The sequence below is a fragment of the Gavia stellata genome, chromosome 7, assembly GCF_030936135.1.
Source record: "Gavia stellata isolate bGavSte3 chromosome 7, bGavSte3.hap2, whole genome shotgun sequence".
NCBI lineage: Eukaryota > Metazoa > Chordata > Aves > Gaviiformes > Gaviidae > Gavia > Gavia stellata.
In genome coordinates, this window is record NC_082600.1 from 1,563,413 (window position 1) to 1,583,682 (window position 20,270).

Below are 20,270 nucleotides of genomic sequence, written 5' to 3' on the forward strand. Positions count from 1 at the left end.
AATACTGCATGTACATAGTAATACATGTTGTGGTTAATGATTTTTGCGTTCGTGATACAAAAAGACCTTCTGTGAGAAGTTGACCTTCAGTGTAAAATAATGAGCAGCACATTTATTTTGCTTATTGAGCCAGTTAATCAACCAGAATGCACAGCACCGGGCCTCCTGTGAAGAGCTGACAGCCTGCTACCGATAAGGTCGATGTAATACATGTGCAGCTAACTGGTAAAGAAAAGTCCTTTGCTCCTACTGCTGACTGGGCTTGGCCCATCACTCAAGTCAAATCTCAAAGCGCTCTGAATTTTTACACTGGAACTTGGAGAACTTGTAAAAACCAGTTTGGTATTCAACTGGTCTCATCAGATGAAAGTTTTTTTTCTAACACTGAACATAAATCCCCCTTGCTATAACTTATCTCATTACATTTTTATTTTATTTCAAAGGATGGAATATTTTCTTCTTCCAAGCAGCTACCTTTTTTTGTATTTTTCTTTTCCTCTTTCGTTTTCTGTCCTTTAGACTAATTCCTGTTTTTTCTAGCTTTCCTTCATAGGTCAAACTTTATGGAATTTTTAACTGCCATCATCTAGGCTGTTTTCAACAGATCTACGTCTTTCTTGAAATGCAGTACAATGCCCCTTGTGCACTTAGAGCTGAAAGGATGGTTATGGTTGCATTGTTGTAAAACATGCAAAATCAGTCCTGTCCTACATGAGTCTTATTCTTCTTGGGTCATTCTTCTATGTTATCATGAGCTCCTTGAATTCAGGTCCTGTCCTCAAGCATGCGTGTACGCTTCTCGTTTGCTGTCCTGTATTTGAATTCAGCATGCTGCCCCATGATCCAGCTGTTTGGGCAAAATACTGGATAGTACTGGGTCCTGAACAGACTGTAGCAGAACCCTGCTAGATACATCCTGCATTTGGAGAATGAAGCTTTTGGTAACTACGTATGCCTGGGACGATATATGGCATCTCTCACTTCTTTCCTGCCCACAAGGTCTGTTGCTATGTCGTAAAAGTGGTGAATGGAGTTAAATCCAGTTGGCAGCCGGTCACAAGTGGTGTTCCCCAGGGCTTGGTACTGGGGCCGGTCTTGTTTAATATCTTTATCGATGATCTGGATGAGGAGATCGAGTGCTCCCTCAGCAAGTTTGCAGACGACACCAAGTTGGGTGGGAGTGTTGATCTGCTGGAGGGCCGGAAGGCTCTGCAGAGGATCTGGACAGGCTGGATCGATGGGCTGAGGCCAATTGTGTGAGGTTCAACAAGGCCAAGTGCCGGGTCCTGCACTTGGGTCACAACAACCCCACGCAACGCTACAGGCTTGGGGACGAGTGGCTGGAAAGCTGCCCGGCGGAAAAGGAGCTGGGGGTGTCAGTCGACAGCCGGCTGAAGATGAGCCAGCAGTGTGCCCAGGTGGCCAAGAAGGCCAATGGCATCCTGGCTTGTATCAGAAATGGTGTGGCCAGCGGGAGTAGGGAGGTGATCGTGCCCCTGTACTCGGCGCTGGTGAGGCCGCACCTCGAATGCTGTGTTCAGTTTTGGGCCCCTCACTCCAAGAAGGACATTGAGGTGCTGGAGCGTGTCCAGAGAAGGGCGATGGAGCTGGTGAGGGGTCTGGAGCACAAGTCTGATGAGGAGCGGCTGAGGGAGCTGGGGTTGTTCAGTCTGGAGAAGAGGAGGCTGAGGGGAGACCTCATCGCTCTCTACAACTGCCTGAAAGGGGGTTGTGGTGAGGTGGGTGTTGGTCTCTTCTCCCAAGTGACTAGTGACAGGACAAGAGGAAATGGCCTCAAGTTGTGCCAGGGGAGGTTTAGACGGGATTAGGAAAAATATCTTTACTGAGGGAGTGGTGAAGCACTGGAAGAGGCTGCCCAGGGAGGTGGTGGAGTCACCATCCCTGGAGGTGTTCAAAGAATGTGTGGACGTGGCACTGTGGGACATGGTTTAGTGGGCATGGTGGGGTTGGGTTGGTGGTTGGACTTGATGATCTTACAGGTCTTTTCCAACCTCAGTGATTCTGTGATTCTGTGAAAAGGAGACCAGATTTTTCTGATCATACTGTTTTCTGGTGGGTGCTTCCAAATATGTTACTGGCCCTGCTACAGTCCTGGGAACTGAATTGCCCAGCATCTGGGTCAGTTGTTTTCTGGCTCCTCCTTCAGCTTTTTGCTTTTTTTTTAAAGAATTTAACACTTTTGCTCTTTTCTGTTCTGGAAATTTATTTGTCCCTTACCTGTCATTAACTTGCTAATTGGGCTCAGATTGCTTCAGCTGTTTCTCTAAGATGAATTTTATCAGCTTCTCTTAGCTTTGTTGTAACAGAAAGAATGGCAGCTCTCAGACATTTCTTACTTCCCAAATTCTTTCTGTAACATGTAAGTTTGTGCAGTTTTTAATAGCTGACACCCTGAAGACCTGTCTACCTGCTGTCAGGCCTGTCGCTCATCATTCCCCGGGGTCCTGACAGCTTCAGAGGCCAGAGGGTTCTGTTGTACCAAATACAGCAATTAATGCATCAGTCCTGACGTGCGAGGTCTTAATGTTGATACATGAAACACTATAACAACTAGACTTCATTGGGACAGTGCAGAAATTCGTGGTTGAGGAATTCTTGGACCTTCAGGGGATCTGGCCATATAGTAGTTTTCCAGAGCAGCTCACACCAGCCCAGATCAGGGCACCGTCCAGAGTGTTCCTTGCTGGAAGAGCCTCACCATCCCAAGAATCCCCCAGCAAAACATTCCCTTGGTTTCCGTCCCCTGGCAGAACAAAAAGCCTACTCTGATCTGAGTTCTCAGCTGAAGAAGAGAACACGAGAAACCTTTGTAAGGATTTCAGTATGGCTCTTGATCTCACACGGACGTGGCCAGGTGGACGCCGCCACCAGTGCAGAACTTCAAGACTGAGAGTGAGAAGCTTTTTTTTTTTTCCTCCACCCACCTGGGGATAGGTGGGTGGTAGGAATTGCATCAGTGCCTTCGTGAAGTCTGCGGCAGTGAATCTGGCAGCGGAAAGCAGAACTGCTGTCTGGCTGCCCCTTATGGCCCACTGAGGAAGACCAGAGTGACATCAGTCAGTCCATCACCTTGGTCATGCCTATCAACCCTTTTTTTTTTTTTTTAACCAGAACTAAAATGTATTGAGAATGTTTTGCAGGCATAAAAAAATGCTCAGTTTCTGTTGTCAGTAGTTGTAACATAAAAATGTGTTTTATGACTTCTAGAGTATGTATACAAAAAGATTCCTTGTGTTTTAAGTAGTATTTTATTATTTTCACTTAGTTGGCTTATGACTTAAATTGGCTTTTAGTGATGAATTACTTAGTATTCATATTTGAAAGGCTTTAAGATAAAAAATAATTTTTCAAGCTTTGAGTTAGATTTTCAACCTGTTTATCTGTAGATGAAAGTCTTTGCATGTGACAAATGAATAGAGCCTGAGCATCTTTGTTGAAATGCTCAGATTTCTGTAGGCAAAAATGCTCCATACAGTAGGCATAAAACCAGCCTGAGAGTCTCTGAAAATGCAACTTTTTGAGAATCCTGTAGTACACAGGAAAAGCAATTTCTTTTTTTTTTAAAATAATTTATTTTTTTCCTTTCACATGGCTAGCATTTGATGATAAGGGGACTCCCAACGTTAGCATAGTTGGCCAGCGTTTGAACTGTGGCGATGGATGTGGCGATTATGAGGACAAGAAGCAAGAAGTGTCACGTACTATTTTTAAAAGTCAAAATATGGAACACCAAAGAAATTCTAAGCATTCAAAAGGTTTGTGAGTTTGCTACATTGCTGTTCATCTGAGCTCTCATTTATGGCGAAAACTGAGGCTGTGTATAGCCTTTCGTAAAACAGGTTTTACAGAAAATACATTTCAAGGTGTTTAGCGTGGGTTCCTCTTTTCTAGTCTTTCTAACAAGTTGGGTTTTTTTCTGACATTAACCAAAATTAGAGTGCCAATTGAATTGAAATTAAAAGTTGAGCAATAGTGCATGCCATGAAAAAAGGACCAAATTGTTATATATCTCAGTCTGAATAAATGAACAGCTTTAAAAGTTTGGTTTTAAATTACTCTGTTGTTCATTGGTAAAATTAAGGAACTTAAAACATTATACTTGACATTTCAGTTTTAACTGTGTAATTTTAATGCATCCTAGGAGTTGCTGTTCCCTACATCAGAATTGTTGTGTGTATGATGTAGATGTATTTTCCAACTCTAAGCTTGTTAGAATAGAGCAGCAACTTTCGGGGGTTTTCTTGAACATCAGAAGTGAACTGTGGAAGTCAGTTTAAGGAACATACGGTTTCGCTGTCTCTTGTTCAGATCTCCCTCAGAGTGGCTAGAATAGATGTCAAGTAATCATGTTTTAGTGACAAACAGAAAATTAAATAGACATTGAATAATGGAGCTCTTTGTCCCAATAAGATTTTCTCCATCTCTTGTTTAAAGATGAAACATGGACAGTTTTGTCTATTCTCAAGGTTTTATAGAAATGGTGGAGTGCTATTTTACGTGCAACATTTAAAGCTGAGCAGTGGAAGTAAAGTTTATAATCAGATTTGTAAATCCTTTTTTTTTTGTTGACACCTGCTTATCTTGTGATGCCTGTGAAATCAAGGTTGGTAAATTTTTGGGCTAGGAGCTGAGGTTAGGACAGAAGGTCCTGATCTGGGGTGGGTTCCAAAGAGGATCCAGTATTTGATGCCCATTCAGTTACAGTCTAAGAGAGAATTGCTCATGGAGCCTGAAGATTATATTCAAGAAAACCCCAAAAGACCAATTTTGACAGTTCTCGAATGTTAAAACTTGGAACATTCAGAAGCCAATGACTTCTGAAATTAACACTTTCAAGAGAAACCTTTTCACTTGATCTTTCTTCTCATAAAGAATAAAAAGGAGAGCTCCAAAATTAAAACTATCAAGTAATTTGTAAAGAGGCATCTGTCATACTCTTACCTGGGATTATTTTTGGCAAACTAAAGATTGAGGTGAGGGCAGAAAGCGTAACAGAGCTGTCAAGAGTCCCAAATTGCTGCGATGCCGCAGCTGGCCCGGTGGAGGGCTACTGCAGGTTCTGGGTCCCTGGTCCTTCTCACGAACGTTAGAGATGTTGCAGCAGCCATAGGGCTGTCAGTTTACCAGAGTGTTTCTCAGCTGAGATTATTCGGTAGTCCACTGCCTTCATTTATGCGCTTTCGAGTAGGTAATTGGGCTTTCCTAAACCATCTTCTCTGTTCAGAAATTTCAGATTATTTAGGTTAAATAGCAAAAGCAAATGGTGCTCTTCCTTGGTCACAGACTATGATTTTTATTTGCAACTAGTGTAACCAGTATAGAAGTACATAATATATGTCATCCACTTTGGTAAAGAATTTGGGGGACTACTCATTTATATGGGAAACAGCATTAAGTGCTGCTTGGGGAAAAAAATATTTTAGCAAATTCTGTTTTGATTCAGTTGTGCTGAATTATGTAAGAAACAGTGCTATACTTCCACTGAGCGAGTTAGAAACTTCTGGTTTTTTCAGTGGAATCAGTTGATTTTAAAATCCTCTTACAACCACTGGTTTTCTTTATGACCTTTTGGCAGAAATTTTATTTGCTATATGCTTCCCATGATTTGAGGATATCAATATATAGTAAACCCCGTTAACATCAGTAGCTTGAAAATATACTGATTCCTAAACGTGATAAATTGAGATGTCAGTGTATATTGACATTTTAGAAGAATAAAACATGTACCAAAGGCTAAAGTACATGATTTACATTGTGTGATTTTAATTTTTTTTAAGGTCTTGCGGAGTCAACGTCTAGTTTTCCAGAGATGAACAACCTAGATTTCACTTCACCAAGTGTCCTGTCTGAAGATGCAGTTGTAATTGTTGGTAAAGGTATTACAAAACCAAAATTATCTCCTGTATCTCATCATGTTTTTACAATGAGGGAAAACGTACTTTCATAGAACGGGAAAAGGAGAAGTAGATTCCTTAAAACATTTTAGATTGTGAACAATCTCCTTTTCAAATGGGAATAAAAAGAATTATGCTTGGAAGTTTTGCAGTTACTGGATATGCTGTTCCATTCCAACAACATAGAATGGCAGCAAATTGTGAAGGTTAGGTCTTGGTTCTAGCCCAGTGTGCTCACATGTACGTGCATCCAGCCTACTCGGTAGAATAAGGTAAGAATACTTTTGGGTGGAAATTGGCACTGATAGTATAATAGCGATGTTTTATCTTCTTGAATTACTTTTGGTTTTCTTTAGTTTTTACTAAATTCTGATGAATAAAATGATTATTTTGGTGAGGGCACAACATGATAATGCCTTTCAGGTGTTTTTGGAAGTCCTCCTTCTGCACGAACATACAGCCAGTCCCTAACGTCTGCAGCGAATGGAGACGACGAAGCTGTCAAAGAGGAGACTGAGCCATCATCAGGGATCTGTGGGAGAAGCATCCAGCAGAACAGTGCTTCTCATCTCCGTGTTGAAAATGAAAAAGAGGTAAGACTTCCAGAACCATTTTATTGTCTTGCTTCCTTTTTTTATATGTATGAATACAGTTGGATACAGTTCTGCAGTCTCTATGTTATGGTAAACAAGAATTTGATTAAAATACATGAATTCATAGCTCAGGTGACTTGCAGCGGTATACAAGACCTTTTATTTATGTTAGGTCTTTTCCAACCTTAATGATGCTGCGATTCTGTTTGGTTTGTTGAGTTCCGTTACAAGGTGAAGACTAAAGCTGGATTAACAGTGAGAACTCATTTGTCAACATCTGGTTGACTGCATGCAGGTTTTTGCTCTGAGTGCTTATTGAACCGTCTTGCAAACAGTAATGAGAACACAGTTGCTGTCTGCTAATATTTGCAGAATGTTATATTAAGCCTAAACCAGAAGTTTCTTGTAATTCAGCGTTACTTTTCTAACAATTGTTAAATAAAAAATGGGTTACATTTTCTCAGTAAGGTGACTTACTGCAGATTGTTCATGCAGTTTAAATAAGGCTGTGGTGTCATTTGTTCATTGGTGACAACACAGGAAATAAACTTGATCTTCTTGGCATGGTCCATGGGAAACTTGTCTTCACATCTCAAGTGGGCAATTACAAATGGCACCAATTACCAATACTGTTGATACCAAATTAAGTGGACTGCACAAAGTGTTTTTTGGTCCTGTGAATTTTAGATTAAAAAAAAAAAAATGGTATGAGGATCTCTTTAAACACCGTACAGATCCACCAATATTTGCTAGTAGTTCGGTAGTTGATCCTAAGACCCATTTTCAAGGCAATGCTGGAATCAGAGAAGGGAACCGAACGATATTTTTGCTGTCCTGGATGAATGATTAACAATTAGACCTGAAAATCTCTTTTTTGTCTCTGTTATGGAAGCTTTTCTTCTTCGTGTAAGCAACTGTGTATTTACTGGGAGTGCAACAAACGCAAAAAAGTAATTTCCTGCCTAACGCTGTAGGTTAATGGTCCGAACTAAATCTATTTTAGTGTACAGTGTTAGGCACTGAGGCTCAGGCTCCTGCTCGCATGAGTGTGTAACTCTATACAAGGAAGAACAGCTTCAGCAGGAACAGCTGAGAAAGACCGATCTCCCAAAATCTTCATAATTGGGGCATGAACCTGGCAGGAGAGTGCAATGCAGCTTCCTGCTGTGGATCAGACTGTGCCAGGGGTTCAATCTGGACCTCGCGTACCAAAGCAGCCCGCAGCCAGCCAGGTGCTTCTCCCTGCTTTTGCTTTTCGTTCCACCTGGATTTTTTATAATAACAAACTGCTGTGTCAGAAGCTCCCCACCTAATGTGAAGTCTCTGGGAGAAGGGCGGCAGGAGGGAGTCGAGCTGGAAAATGTCCTCTCCCACTGAAGATAGGAGTACTTGGAGGGATCAGATTAAAAGGAGAAAATGGAAGAACCTATTAAATGTTACTAAGCTCTCATGAAGAATCGTAATTGTCTTAAACATGCAAGAGAAAAGGGTCAGATCACACTGTTAAAGACCACTGTTTAAAAATCCCCTGTGTGGCTTAAACGGGAGTGAGTTCATGTAGATTGTATATTTGTTACTTAAAATTTTAGGAAACTACACAACACTGCCAGAGAAATAGAAGACCTTTTCTTTTAGATCTTAATTCTCTAACTATTCAGGTATTTTAGAGTAAATTATTATTTCCCTTAAATGTTTAAACCTGGAGTGTTGCTTCTCTTTGCCAGTAGGACTACCTGTCATGCAGAAAGCAGACATTCAGCTCTTTTCAGGATTGGATTTAATATTTATATGAGTAATTTCCTTATGCTCTGTAGAATAATGGTGAAAATAGTAATTTCCCATGCTTACCTTAGACAATATCAAGAACTGGGTAATAAGTTATTGGGTAACTTGTGCATCGCATATCATAATGGCTGCATTAATTTTCTGCAGATAAAAGTTGCCATGTCAAAATCTGCCCAGGACAAGGTGAGGCGGAAGAAAAGAGAAGAAAAAGAACACAATCATAAAGAACATCAGGAAGTCAAAGACCTTGAAGAAAAGGAAGAAAACCCTTGGGAAAGACTTAAACTGAATGAACCAGAGAAAATGACAACAGAAAGTGAGGATTAGTGTTTGTCTTAAATGAATAATATACTATTAAATGTTGCTGAAATGGAAATTAAAATTCTGTGATAATTACCAAAATCATGACTGTTTAGTCTGACATGAGGTATTACTAGAATTAATTTTACACTGCAGTTTACTCTTTAGTCATTTGTTGTCAGTCTTACAATGCAAATGGTGGAGAGTAAAGTGCTTGTGGGAAATACCTGAAAGACTGTAGTTAAGCAAAATTTCAAAAGACAAATTAGGACTGAAAATGCTAGTTTTTTCCTTTCTTCTGATTTGTTGTTGTTGTTGTCGTTTGGACATTTCTTTCTATTTTCTAGAGTTAAATCTCTGTGGGGATATATTAACATCGTCAGGAAATGTATCTTTGTCATTAGAAAACATGGCCTTGAATCCTTCATTAAAAAGAACATCCAGTTTGAAGAAGACAAAATGTTCACCCTTGCTAGATACTGGTAAGCTGTTACAGTAAACTAAAGACTGCCAGAATATTTCGGTATGTGGAGTGGGACAGTTCCAAAATAAAATCAGGTTTAATATGATTTATTTGTGCAATGGATAGTCCTGAGGCGCTCTGGAAGATTAGTACTTTGGGGGGAGTGGTGAAGGGGATTTGAATTCATCATTGCTCCCTTGAAACATTTTTCATCTATAATTTGTTAGGAAGATGTTTGAAACATGAGAGGGTTTTTTATTTGCTCAGCAGCTTAAATGATGTATTGTGTTAATGGCAAATTGACTCCCTTCTCTCTCCAAGAAAAACATTCCTGGGTACATTTTGTCACTGAGATGCCTTTAAAACATGCAGTAGAAATCTTTTCAGAATAGCAGCTCATCTGATGATGGTCAAAGGTCTTCAGAATTTCTCAGGTGGCTCTTGAAGTTTTACTATATCGTGTCTTAGCACACCGTGTTTTAGCACATTGTGCATCTGTTTTTACATCAAACGACTGACTACATTTGTGTTTGCAACTTTTTAAAGTGGTGGTTGTTTGCCAAAAGATTCATTCCCGTGAGTGAAACGCTGAATGATCGAGGATATAACTGGGAAAGCTGTCTTTTTGAAAGCCTGGTCCCTGAGTAGCAGCAGTCTATATCTCCAACTTTTTATATTTCCTTCCTTTGAATGAATTAGTTTCTTCAGATTATGCTAATTATTTCTTATGCTTCACGACTTTGCAGATGAAGTTTCTTTTGGGGCACGAGGACGCTATAAAGACAGGACCCCATCGGTCACTCACAGCCCAGAAGTAATGGACCCATCAGAACTGCAGCCCTTTTCAAAACCAGAAACGGCACTGACAGAAGCCTTGACCTTTTTAGCTGATGATGACTGGTAGGTGTAAACATCTATCTACAACCGGAATGTAATGTAGAAGGCGTTTATTTTGATGACTTACTTTAAAAAAAAACAGCAAAATGGACATGACATCAAAAATAGCGAGAAGGATTGCAAGTGATATATGAGAAAAAACATTTTTTTTCAGTCCAAACCTAGATTAAACGGTAACTGTTGTAAATTGAGGCTTAATAGCTAAGCTTTCAGAGACTTGTAGAGAGATGTCTAAGCTTAAGCACTGTTCTGGAGAGGGCCCCTGCCAACACCTTCTTGCTATTTTCTGTGGAATACAAGGCTTCACTGTGCTCTGACTGGTGAAATGGGGTTACAATGCTGCTGCCTTTTCAACTTGCGGAAGCACAGGAATCCTTTAATGGCCACTGGTGCAAGCTGTGGACAGAACTGTGGGAAAGAATTGGGAGACTGGTATGCTAAAGTAGTCCTACAACCACATTAAAAGAAAGACTCACTTCAAAAGAATTTCCTACGTTACACGTTACTGCTTCATTTTACAATCTAATTCGTTTGCTATTTGGTGTCTTAGAATTCTGTGGTTTAATATTTTTATGAAAATCTGCAAATGTTTTGAATTTAATTTGTTTTTTACATAGGGAGAAGAAAATTGAAGGTCTGAACTTTGTTAGATGTTTGTCTGCCTACCATGCGACTATTCTGACTGCAAAGCTACACGAAACAAGTTTGGCTGTGGCTCAAGAGGTTAAATTTTACTATCAGAATATTTCACTGACTATATGTGTGTATATGTATTTTATAGCTCTCAGATACACTGAAATGAAATGGTATGTTCATCTGTGGTTAGTTTTTCTCTGTTGGACAGTCTCACAAGGATGAGTTTGTTGTTTGGCAAAGCAGCTTATACTTCAGATACCAACAGCTGATCTGATTTGATTTGCTAAGAGACTGAAAAAATTCAGATTGTAACTTTATAACATTTTTCATGTGTATGTATTTTAATTCTCACACATTGTGAATCAAGTTAGAAATGTATTTCTCAGTTGCTTTTAATGTTACTTAAAAATTACAAAGGGAAACATTAAGCTTTACTTATTTTAAAGTATATTTTATAAACATTATTCATTGTTTGTTTGGGTTTTTCCTGTGTGCAGGTCAAGAATTTACGCTCAGGTGTTTCTCGAGCTGCTGTGGTCTGTTTAGGGGATTTGTTCACCTACCTGAAAAAGAGCATGGATCAAGAACTAGATAATACAGTAAAAGTCCTTTTGCACAAAGCTGGTGAATCCAACACATTTATAAGGGAAGAGGTAGACAAAGCACTGAAGGCTATGGTTAATAATGTGACTCCAGCACGTGCACTTTGTTCTCTTATAAATGGAGGGCAAAGGTAATTCTTATAAAGACTTTATAAAGAAATATAACTTGTGAATCGAATAAATTTATCAAATATAGTCTTTTAAAAAAATAAATCAAAATATAGTAGGCAGAAATTTGAAAATATAGTAAGTCAGCTCTGCAAAACATCTACCAAGGGCAACGTTTGTTGGCATGAAAGTAAACTGTCGCCCCCCTGTTTCTTTCTGTACGTTATGGAAAAAGTTGCTGTTGATTTTGGAGTGTGGTGTATTTTCTGGTCATTCTGCAAGACTTCAGTAATTTTATTCACTGTTAGTATAGTATTCTTAGGAAACTGCTATTTTGCTTTGCCTAGTAAAGCTCACATAGCATTCTCATTTTTTGCTTGCTCTGCCATCAAATGCCTGTCTTTTTCAGCTTTCAGCACTACTTTTTATTTAGAAAGATGATTTATAACTTACAATTCTCTAGCTGCAACTATCTTGGCTGATTTCCTGTTCTTCCCTAGACTTCGCTGGTTAATAGTCTTTTTTGTCTGCGTTTTAATTTCCCTTACGGTGGTGGTGGCCATTATTTTCTTGAGTACCTCAAACAAGCCTCCGTTTCTGATTGCATGGTTTGATTCTGACATCTAGGTCACCTCAGTCTGTAGTAGAGGTTACATTCCTTTCCCTCAGTTTCCCTGTTAAGTATGCCGTTCTTTTTCTTTTATGTCCTCATTCACTGTAACAGCAATACTTAATCAAGCCATTAGACATTCCAGTATCTTAGATATATACCTACTTCTACTTTATCTCTTATCTATCTGTCATCACTTAGATGACATGTAATAGGCTACATTTCTCGTAGCCTGTCCCTTCCATTAAATATTTCAGATGCTACTTTATAAATCAATCTTAGACTTTCTGCACAGCTACAAATTGTAAGAGTTAGTCTTGATTCAAAATGTTTTGTTTCCTGGGAAGCTGGCTGTTGTGGAATATATTGATTCTGTCTCCTGAAAGCCAATGAGAACCGTACTGCAATTTCCTGAACTTTAAACTGAAAGGCAAATATCAGTCTTGGGATTTAAATTATTTATGAATCGTGCCTGCACATAGTTGTGTTTGTGAATTTTAGACCAGCAGACAGTAACTGCACATTGCTTTAATTCAGAAGCCCTGTAAAGGGGTCTGCTTATGTAGTCCCATCTTTTCTTCAGAAATCCCTGGCCAAGCAATGCTCATGATCATAGCTGGCTACATCTGATCTCCCCCTTTTCAGTGGCAGATTGAAACACACTGACCTACTCTTGTGAGTTTTCTAGACCTGTAAAGATTGACCCCTCCAGTTTGTGAACTCAGATACGTTTTCAGATATCAAAATCATCTGAGCTGTGAGACTGAATACAGCATTTGAAGCAGGTGTTTAAATCATGGAGTACAGTATGTTTTAATGCATGACCCATCAGCGGATGGCCTAAATAGCACTGTGAGTTACAGCTTTTCTAGTATTGGCTTCAGGAAACTCTGGCCATATTAGCAACAAAGCCCATAGGCACGTCTGGAGCTATCCTTTCTAGAGGCTGTAACAATGAATACAAGAATTATCTTTCAAAGTGGAAATTTGGGAGAAAAATGACATGTGCCTGCAGTACAAAGCGGAAAGGTTCTGTTTGACACAACTGTGTAACTACACAAAGGATATCTTTTCTAAATTTGGCTTATACATTGAGTTGCTTATATTCACCACAACTTACGTATTCAAGTTAACAGTTAGCATTTTTCCTACAATTCATAAGACCTTTTAAAATCTACCTATTTTCCGCGCAACATATGTCAAGCCTACTGTGATCACAAGTATTAACGCTTGCAACCCTGAGTAGATAAACATACTGATTCTCCATCAGCTACAAAGTTGTTTTTGACTTTACCAACAAGAATAATTAAAAACATTTTTGTTTGCCTTTGTGAGATGCTGCTCTAAAGATATTGGACTATTGCTGCAAACTCACCTCTATGAATAGATGCTTGATCCAAGAGCATGATTCCAGGACTAGATCTGAAAGTGATTGCATTTCTGAAATTTTAAAATCATGTTTCTTATCTGTATGAATTGTGTTTAATTCTAAGGTCTTACGTGCATACAAAAAAATTTCCAACTATTTTGCATGAGCAGCAGGCATTTGTGGGGAATATTTGCTTCCATGCAGTGAGGTCTTTAAGCCTCACAGTTCTTGTTTTCCCATCGGAACGTGCAGCAGGAGTTAGTCTGTTACTGTTTGCCTTCTCGCAAGCTCCCAAGATGTGTGGCTGCTGTAGAGCCATAACGGCAGGTACTGAGCACAAGCTAAAGCTAGTTTAACCTAGGCAGCTCAGAAGCAGCAGAGAGGACGGCTACATTAGCAGGGAGTTCAGCGTGGGAGCTGCCACGCTGCCAGATAGATTTTGCAGCCTGGACTGTATTCTGAGCTGCCGCATGTTGCAGTTTGAACAGACCCGGCTAGTTGTGGTCGTGAGAGCTGTAGTCTAGTGGTAGCTTTACTTCCAGTGAGGCCATGGTAATCTATGGAACCAGAGAAAATGAAAATCTTGGTGAGATGGGAACGTAGCCATTTGCGAAGAACACTGGATGTTCATGTCAAACTGCAAAGCTGGGGAGCCACTGGTGTGCTTTACCAAGTCAATTCTTTTCCTTAGCTCTCTCCTTTAAACCTGTATTTCCCTACGAACAATAAGCCATGCAAATGTCTCATTTACTGTGCAGTGAAACTGTCCTCAAAACAGGACTTTTAATCTAAAGATAAAAATAAAATTGGAAAAGTTTGAATTTGCAGAATTGTGAAGTCTGAAAACATGTGGGATCAGCAGGTACAGTAGAGTTTATATAAAATGTTAGTTAGCTGCGCAAGTTTGAAAATTGGTTCCAGCTTTTCTCCCATTATCATCAGCACAGGTGTTTAGTGGCCCCTGTTTTGTAGAAAATAGACTTCCGCAGGATTTTTAGAAGTCAATAGAATACTGCTTTATTTAATTTTAAATTGATATAAAATGCACAAGATGTGTTTCTGAGCACGGGGACTAGTTTTTCATCAAGTTGATGGAAAGAACACGTAGTAGTGTGCTTTCTAAAATATTTCACTATTATTTTAAGGAAAACTAGAGATTAAATTCTAAAAGGAAGAAAATTACTAGTTTTATTAATCCAAAAGGTGCAGTTAGAGGTTGAAACTGACTTTACACAAAAAAAAAATAATTTTTCTTTTTTCATTTCTGTTCTTGTAGTTTGGGATTTTAAGTGAATGAAATGAAATTTAATCCAATGGATTATCCTTTTAAATTAAGTTATTTGTCTTTGCTCCACAATATCTTTTCTATACAGCCAGAATAAGTATCTGCATATCAGCAGTATACTAGTTGTAGATTATGCTAAAGATGAAAAAAGAAAACTTGTATACCATATTTGGTAGAGCACATAAATAGTGCTGTTCACTCCTGCGATGAGTTTTTACTAAGCAGCTGTGTTTTTTCTAGCCACCTGCATTCAGCAGTGAGAAGATGCACAGCCCAGCACCTGTCAGACATTGTAGAACGTATGGGACCGGAGCGGATTCTGTCTGGAACCAAAGTTGTCGCTGATCGGATTTTCCCTGCAATAGCCAGGTTTGCACAGGATAGTTCACAACAAACAAGGTTAGTAAGGTTAATAGTTAAGATAAGCACGTTCCAGGTGGCTGAAACCTCTGCATAGCTCAGTGTGTGTTTCTCTGCAGTGACAGAGGATAGAATCATGGAATCATTTAGGTTGGAAAAGACCCTTAGGATCATCGAGTCCAACCGTTAACCTAACGCTGCCGAGACTGTTAAGATAGCATATGTGACAGGAATTACCTGAATGCCTCCTGCAGCTGTGCCCACCCTGGCTGCCAGAAAAGCGGGCCTCAAAGGTCATACTCTGCTGGGCACAGACGTGATACAGGCCACGGAGGGGATGCTGGCACTGGGATCCACGCTGCCTGACTGACAAGGCTTGGACCATCCTGTTTAAAGATGGCTGAAATGGAAGACTGTTCTCATTACTTTGCTCAGATGTTGATTAAATAGTGATTTTTGAGCATAGTTTCTGTGGGGGAGGATGAAAAGGGTATCTGGTTACACATATAGATAGCAGTCTTCCTGCACTTCCACATTTTGGAATTACACACCTGTAATTATTAACAGTTACAAAGCAAATCCATGTTTACAGATGTATATGTCATGGTCTGTTGTCCTGCAGGTATTACGGTCGAAAGATGCTCTTCAGTATGATGACTCATCCTGATTTTGATAAAACACTTGAAAAGTATGTGCCGACCAAGGATTTGCCTTACATTAAGGAATCTGTTAGCAATCTACGTGAAAAGGTACGTGGAAAAGCTCTTGTTCAACAGCTGACAAATGTAAACTCTACTAGTGGCCGTTAGGTGTAGACAGTGAACCTACAGGGAACGGGAGGAGTGCATTCAGAGGAAGACAAGTAATCAGGGGACTACGGCATGGCAAGGTACTGCTTGTTAGCTGCCCTGTGCATGCCTTTACTCCTTGCAAATACACTGGATCAAATGTACGTTGCTAACATACTTTGCATGGCTGTCAGATTTGCTTTTATAGGGTCTCCAGCAGTGCAGAAGTGTACCAGGCATGTTAATTAACAGTTGCACCTTTGTGCAGGGTTTGGGGGAGATGCCGTTAGATACACCGTCAGCAAAAGGAAGACGTTCCCATACTAGTAGCGTTGGACATTCGAGGTCATCATCTACTTCCAGAGATGCTCTCAATATCACTGACAGGTAATGATCTTCAGTGTTTTACCCTGTTAGTAACTTGACCTCTAGGATAATAGCCTCACCACAAGAAGAGTGTATAAAAACATTCACAACAGGGTCGTGAAGATTAAACTTGGCATGTCCCAGATAAACTCTTTAAATAGGGTAATTGGTAATATTAAAATGGCTTTGTGCACTTTGAAGTTCATTTGTTTATTGGTGATGAAAATACACACAGTACACAAAACATTTGGAATTCACTGTAGATCTATGTGACCATCAGTTCAAGATGTCACCGTTCAGACTCTGTAGAAAAAAACGTGCCTAGTGGTAGTCGCAGTAGAAATTACTTATTTCTGCACTTACCTGGACACAGAGTATTTAGTTAGATCCTAACTGGGGATGCTGAAGGTGTTAGATGATACTCTGTCCATTGTTAGTTTTTTGTTTTGTTTTCTAATAAGTCTTCTATTGAACTGAAAAATAAATCCCCCAAAATTTAAACCAAGCCAGAAAACTGCGTCCAAGAATGTAGGGTTCATAGGGGCTGTGACTGCCTCCAGGTTGAAGAAAGTGTGTCTATTCAGGAACAGATTTCTTTAACACACTCTACTATTCCAAATAATAACTAATTCCACATTTGATGGTAAATTTTGCTTTGGCATGTAAAACTACATGCCCGCTTCCTTAGAAGAGGTGCTATTTACTGCATTATGCCAGAGCATCTCTTATCTTTGATTCAGGTACTTTTAGTGGCCTGTGATACACTGGCAGGACAGGAGATTTTGATGCCGCCTTTTGTTCTCACAGCGCTGATAGGTTTGAATTTGAAAATGTGAGAAAGATGCTTATTCCATTCTCCATCAAAGGCTTCTGTTCATGAATTAGGAATGAGCTAGTGACTCTATCTGAACTGGTCTGTAAATGCAGGATACTTACGCGGACAGAGAAGTGATTCCACAGATTTTATAATTCTTTCCATGACTGCCTAGTAAGATTAGATGCTACAGAAGATTTGTTTCAAAATATTCTATGAAGAGTTGTTGAATTTCCACCTCAGCATGGCATGTTGCTTAGGTGCCACCTAGACTGGGATCAGTGTTTAAAGTACTTCGAGAATAAAGAATTTAACTACAGTAACCTTTTTTGGTTTTTTGTTTTGGTTGGGGTTTTTTTGTGACCCGTTGATGTGAGGGGAGTTCACAACTGTTACTGGGCACAAACCCAGCTGCTCTCGAACAGAAACTTGAAACAGCACAGGGCTCCTGCCTAGCTGAGGCTTCTCTCTTGTGTTTAGAGTGTCTATGCATTTAGAGTGGAATGTATATTGAGACTTTAGGAACAACAATTACTATTATATGATTTTTTGGAAATCACCATGTTTAAAGTGAAAGTCCTTCATTAGAAGATTTTCTGTTTCGTTCGGGTATTTGCACTACCATGGAAAGAGAATGTCTGAGATTAGAGACTCATGTTTCAGCCTGCTTGTGTTTACTGAATAACTTTTTCCTTTCCAAAAGAGAGACTACAGAAGCCCGCGAAATCACAAGAAAAACAGCTCCTCGTAATTCATTAGAAAATGAAGAATACGTTAAAGACATTATAGGTTTATTGAATGCAAAAGACTTCCGTGATCGAATAAATGGCATTAAGCAGCTGTTGTTAGATACAGAGAACAATCAAGGCTTTGTTGTTGCAAACATTGTGAAGGTAAGTGTATGAAACATTTTATTTTATTATTATATTATGTTTAAAGTTGTGTCACAAAGTTTTCTGATAAAAATCTTGGCTCCCTCTTCCAATAAGAATGTCCAATTAACAGGAAAACACTGAGGAATAAGTGAGGTATGCTCAAGGGTAAGCTACAAAGGTAGTAAAGGAAGTAAATAGGAGGAAGAAGCTGAAACTTTTCACTTAGAGATAGAACTCTCAACTATTTCTGGAATACTGTGTGCATTTTTTCATGCCACTGCTGAGTAAATATGAAAATATTGGAACAGGTTACAAAAAAAGCAGCAAGGATTAATCAAGCTCTGAAAAACTGTCTCTGAAACACAGCTGCAAGTTCTGCCTGCTTTGTTTGTCTAGGAGAAGGTGAGGAAATGTCTTTATTATGATAAAGCTTAAGGTAAGTATCCTTTCTAATAGGAAAGAAGATTCTTTAGGAGAAGAATCCTATGATGAGGTCCAAGAGTTGTAAACTAAAGATAAATATAATGAAAGGAAAACCAAGATTGTCTTCTAACAGTGCAGTGTCTTTGCTGTGGAACTATGAAACACTTCTGTGGAACTTTGCAGTATCTTAACTGTGAATGTTTTTGAAATCTTTAAAACATTCTTTTTGCTAAATAGAGCTGTGTCTTGCTAAAAATACTTGTTTGCAGAAAATGTTAGTCATACTGAAAGTTACGTACAGATGGCTAGTTTACCTCCATGACATTGTATAAGAATGATTCAAATTCAGATGAGGTGAGATGCAGTTGAATAATACACGGTATAAAAATACCACATGTTGCTTTACTTGCTAAAAAAAAATATATCTTGTGTATTTGCATATCAGAGCCGTCTTTTGCTAAGATGGACAATTGAAGTGTAACAATAAAGCAGGAAATGTAGTATCTGCCTCAAACATTAATTGTTAATTCCGATAAATGCTGTTTGGATACTTTTTCAGATCTTCGATGCTTTCAAGTCTCGCTTACATGACTCAAACAGTAAAGTAAATCAGGTTGCTTTGGAGACAATGCACAAGATGATTCCATTGCTGAAAGACAATTTATCACCTGTGATCAACATGCTAATTCCTGCCATGGTAGACAACAACCTGAACTCCAAAAATCCAGGGATTTATGCAGCTGCCACAAACGTTATTCAGGCTCTATGTCAACACGTAGGTAAGTAATTTACTCTCTCTTAATTTTAAAGAGTTTTAATTGTATTAATTAAACTCCAAATTTAAAGAGTTACTCTTTCCAGTAGTTTCCATGCGATCATTACCTTGCGTAATGCATCATTGGGTTTATTCTCACACTTTTAAAACCATACAAGTCATCTTAGTATTTTGCCAGTCCAATAAAGAAATACAGCTAGCTGGACTTGTCATAAGTGCGTAGGTGGTTTTGCTATTTTTCCGTAGCAGGTATTTTTTGCTGTGAGGGTGACTGAGTGCTGGCACAGGTTGCCCACGGCGGCTGTGGGGTCTCCATCCTTGGAGATACTCAAAAGCCATCTGGACATGGTCCTGGGCAACCGGCTGCAGTGGCCCTGCTTGAGCAGGGGGGTTGGACCAGATGATCTCCAGAGGCCCCTTCCCACCTCAACCATTCTGTGTGACTCTGTTTCATTATCCAGAAGCTTGTCAGACTGCTGCAGCTCCTGAACAGGCCAAAGAACTAGATTCTTGCTGATTTGTGTACGCCACAACTATTGTCCTTCCTCAACTATTTCAGCTTTGGAGCAGAATCTTGGTACTTTCAGTAAATGAAGATGCTATGTTCTACCAGATTCTAGGAGTTAGGGCTTGCTAAGAATATCTTCTTATGTTTTTATGCCCTTAAATACATCACTGTGTTTGTAAGGTTGTTATTTACATTTTTCCATATTGTGTTTATTTCCAGACTGTTTAATTTTCTGTTTAAGAATTTTAACGTGGTTTGTTCTTTGTATTTAGACAACTATTTGCTCCTCCAGCCATTCTGCACAAAAGCCCAGTTTCTGAATGGAAAAGCAAAACAAGATATGACAGAAAAGCTTGCTGGTAAAGCAGTGTTTTACTTTACATGTTTGTCTGTGTACCATCCTAATTAGGCAAATTCATCGTAGGATGGCGGTGGCTGTCTATCTTTTCTTCTGTCACAGTAGATTGTGGGCATTAACGTAGATTGTGGGCATTAACGATGCAGCAGTTGTCAAATTTCACCCCCTTCTAATGCAGATGGAAGCTATTGCTGACAAAACAAAAAATTATTATAAATACCTAAGGCTTATAATAATTTAATACGGAATCAGAGAGAATGAGTTTTGTTTCGGAATGAGTTTCATTCTATCCGTAACTGAGTGGGTTGTACTGTATTGAGACTTGGGTCCCCACATGCCCACCTCTACCTGGTCGGCAAGCGTCTGTTCCTGTGTAGGGCCAGGGGCGTGGGGCTGACTGAGGAGCAGAGGCTTGCCCGCCTCAGTTGCTTCAAGTCATA

At 39.4% G+C, this 20,270-nt stretch overlaps 1 protein-coding gene across 1 annotated transcript in view; it reads left to right on the plus strand.

Moving 5' to 3' along the window:
- TOGARAM1 (TOG array regulator of axonemal microtubules 1) overlaps nucleotides 1-20,270 on the plus strand; it is a 45,154-nt gene that overhangs the window by 23,368 nt on the left and 1,516 nt on the right. The window contains exons 8-20 of the mRNA XM_059819449.1: nucleotides 5,799-5,897; nucleotides 6,339-6,508; nucleotides 8,441-8,609; nucleotides 8,941-9,075; nucleotides 9,803-9,956; nucleotides 10,571-10,676; nucleotides 11,087-11,322; nucleotides 14,804-14,962; nucleotides 15,546-15,672; nucleotides 15,980-16,098; nucleotides 17,595-17,784; nucleotides 18,749-18,968; nucleotides 19,745-19,831. Coding sequence (XP_059675432.1) covers nucleotides 5,799-5,897; nucleotides 6,339-6,508; nucleotides 8,441-8,609; nucleotides 8,941-9,075; nucleotides 9,803-9,956; nucleotides 10,571-10,676; nucleotides 11,087-11,322; nucleotides 14,804-14,962; nucleotides 15,546-15,672; nucleotides 15,980-16,098; nucleotides 17,595-17,784; nucleotides 18,749-18,968; nucleotides 19,745-19,831 — 1,971 coding nt within the window. The remainder of the gene's footprint in view (nucleotides 1-5,798; nucleotides 5,898-6,338; nucleotides 6,509-8,440; nucleotides 8,610-8,940; nucleotides 9,076-9,802; nucleotides 9,957-10,570; nucleotides 10,677-11,086; nucleotides 11,323-14,803; nucleotides 14,963-15,545; nucleotides 15,673-15,979; nucleotides 16,099-17,594; nucleotides 17,785-18,748; nucleotides 18,969-19,744; nucleotides 19,832-20,270) is intronic.